General features: G+C 43.7%; 1 protein-coding gene across 1 annotated transcript; it reads left to right on the plus strand.

The window, feature by feature from the left end:
- Nucleotides 1-6: 6 nt before the first annotated feature.
- On the plus strand, nt 7-813 carry LOC102294164 (olfactory receptor 52E4-like; the record flags this gene model as incomplete). Its single annotated transcript, XM_014330254.1, is given in 1 exon segment — nt 7-813. A coding segment is annotated over 1 exon segment (807 nt), but the record flags the coding sequence as incomplete, so codon positions are not given.
- Between the last annotated feature and the right edge of the window lie 265 nt (nt 814-1,078).

Raw genomic sequence — 1,078 nt, forward strand, 5'->3', positions numbered from 1 at the left:
CTGCTGATTGTGGTTATCTGTGTGAACAGAAGCTTACATGAACCTATGTACATGTTTCTGTGCAGCCTGTTTGTGAATGAGCTGTATGGTAGTACAGGGCTGTTTCCATTCCTCCTGCTTCAGATCCTCTCTGATGTTCACACTGTTTCTGCTCCTCTCTGCTTCCTGCAGATCTTCTCTCTGTACTCATATGGAAGTGTGGAATTTTAGAACTTAGCCGTCATGTCTTATGACAGATATCTTGCCATCTGCTGTCCTCTGCAGTATAACACACGAATGACATCCAGCACAGTTTCTGTGCTCATCGCTGTGTCGTGGATCTATGCTTTGTTGCTGGTTGCTGTGACAGTTTCTCTGAGCTCACCTCTGCAGCTGTGTGGGAACATCATCAACAAAGTGTACTGTGATAACTATGCCATTGTTAAACTGGCCTGTTCTGACACCACACTCAATAACATCTATGGACTGATCAGCACAGCATTCACCATTTTTCTGCCTCTCACGTTGATCTTTTTCACCTACATGAGGATCCTGAAAGTCTGTTTTTCTGGATCCAAACAGACGCGACAGAAAGCCGTCAGCACCTGCACGCCTCACCTCGCTTCTCTGCTCAACTTCTCTTTTGGGGCTTGCTTTGAAGTATTGCAGAGCAGATTTAATATGAACACTGTACCAAACATTTTACGTATTTTGATATCACTGTACTGGCTTATATGTCAGCCGCTCTTTAATCCTGTGCTGTACGGGCTGAAAATGTCCAAAATTCGTGACATATGTAAAAGTTTGATCTACTGGAAAGTTTGGATCATTTAGCAGATGTATTAAACAAATGAGAATATTTAAAGACATTTCTTCACTGGATGTTGTTTCCTGTTAGGCTGCATTCAGTCTTCAGCCACTTAAACACTGTAAGAGACAGCAAAGCCTCATTCAGCAACACATAAGCAGCCACACGGTACCTTCCACATGTGTTCATGTAGGACACAGGTGTCCAACTCCAGGCCTCGAGGGCTGGTGTCCTGCAGGTTTTAGATCTCACCCTGGGTCAACACACCTGAATCAAATGATTAGTTCATTA

Source organism: Haplochromis burtoni, unplaced genomic scaffold, assembly GCF_018398535.1.
Source record: "Haplochromis burtoni strain Fernald_Lab_line unplaced genomic scaffold, NCSU_Asbu1 Contig_752, whole genome shotgun sequence".
Classification (NCBI taxonomy): Eukaryota; Metazoa; Chordata; class Actinopteri; order Cichliformes; family Cichlidae; genus Haplochromis; species Haplochromis burtoni.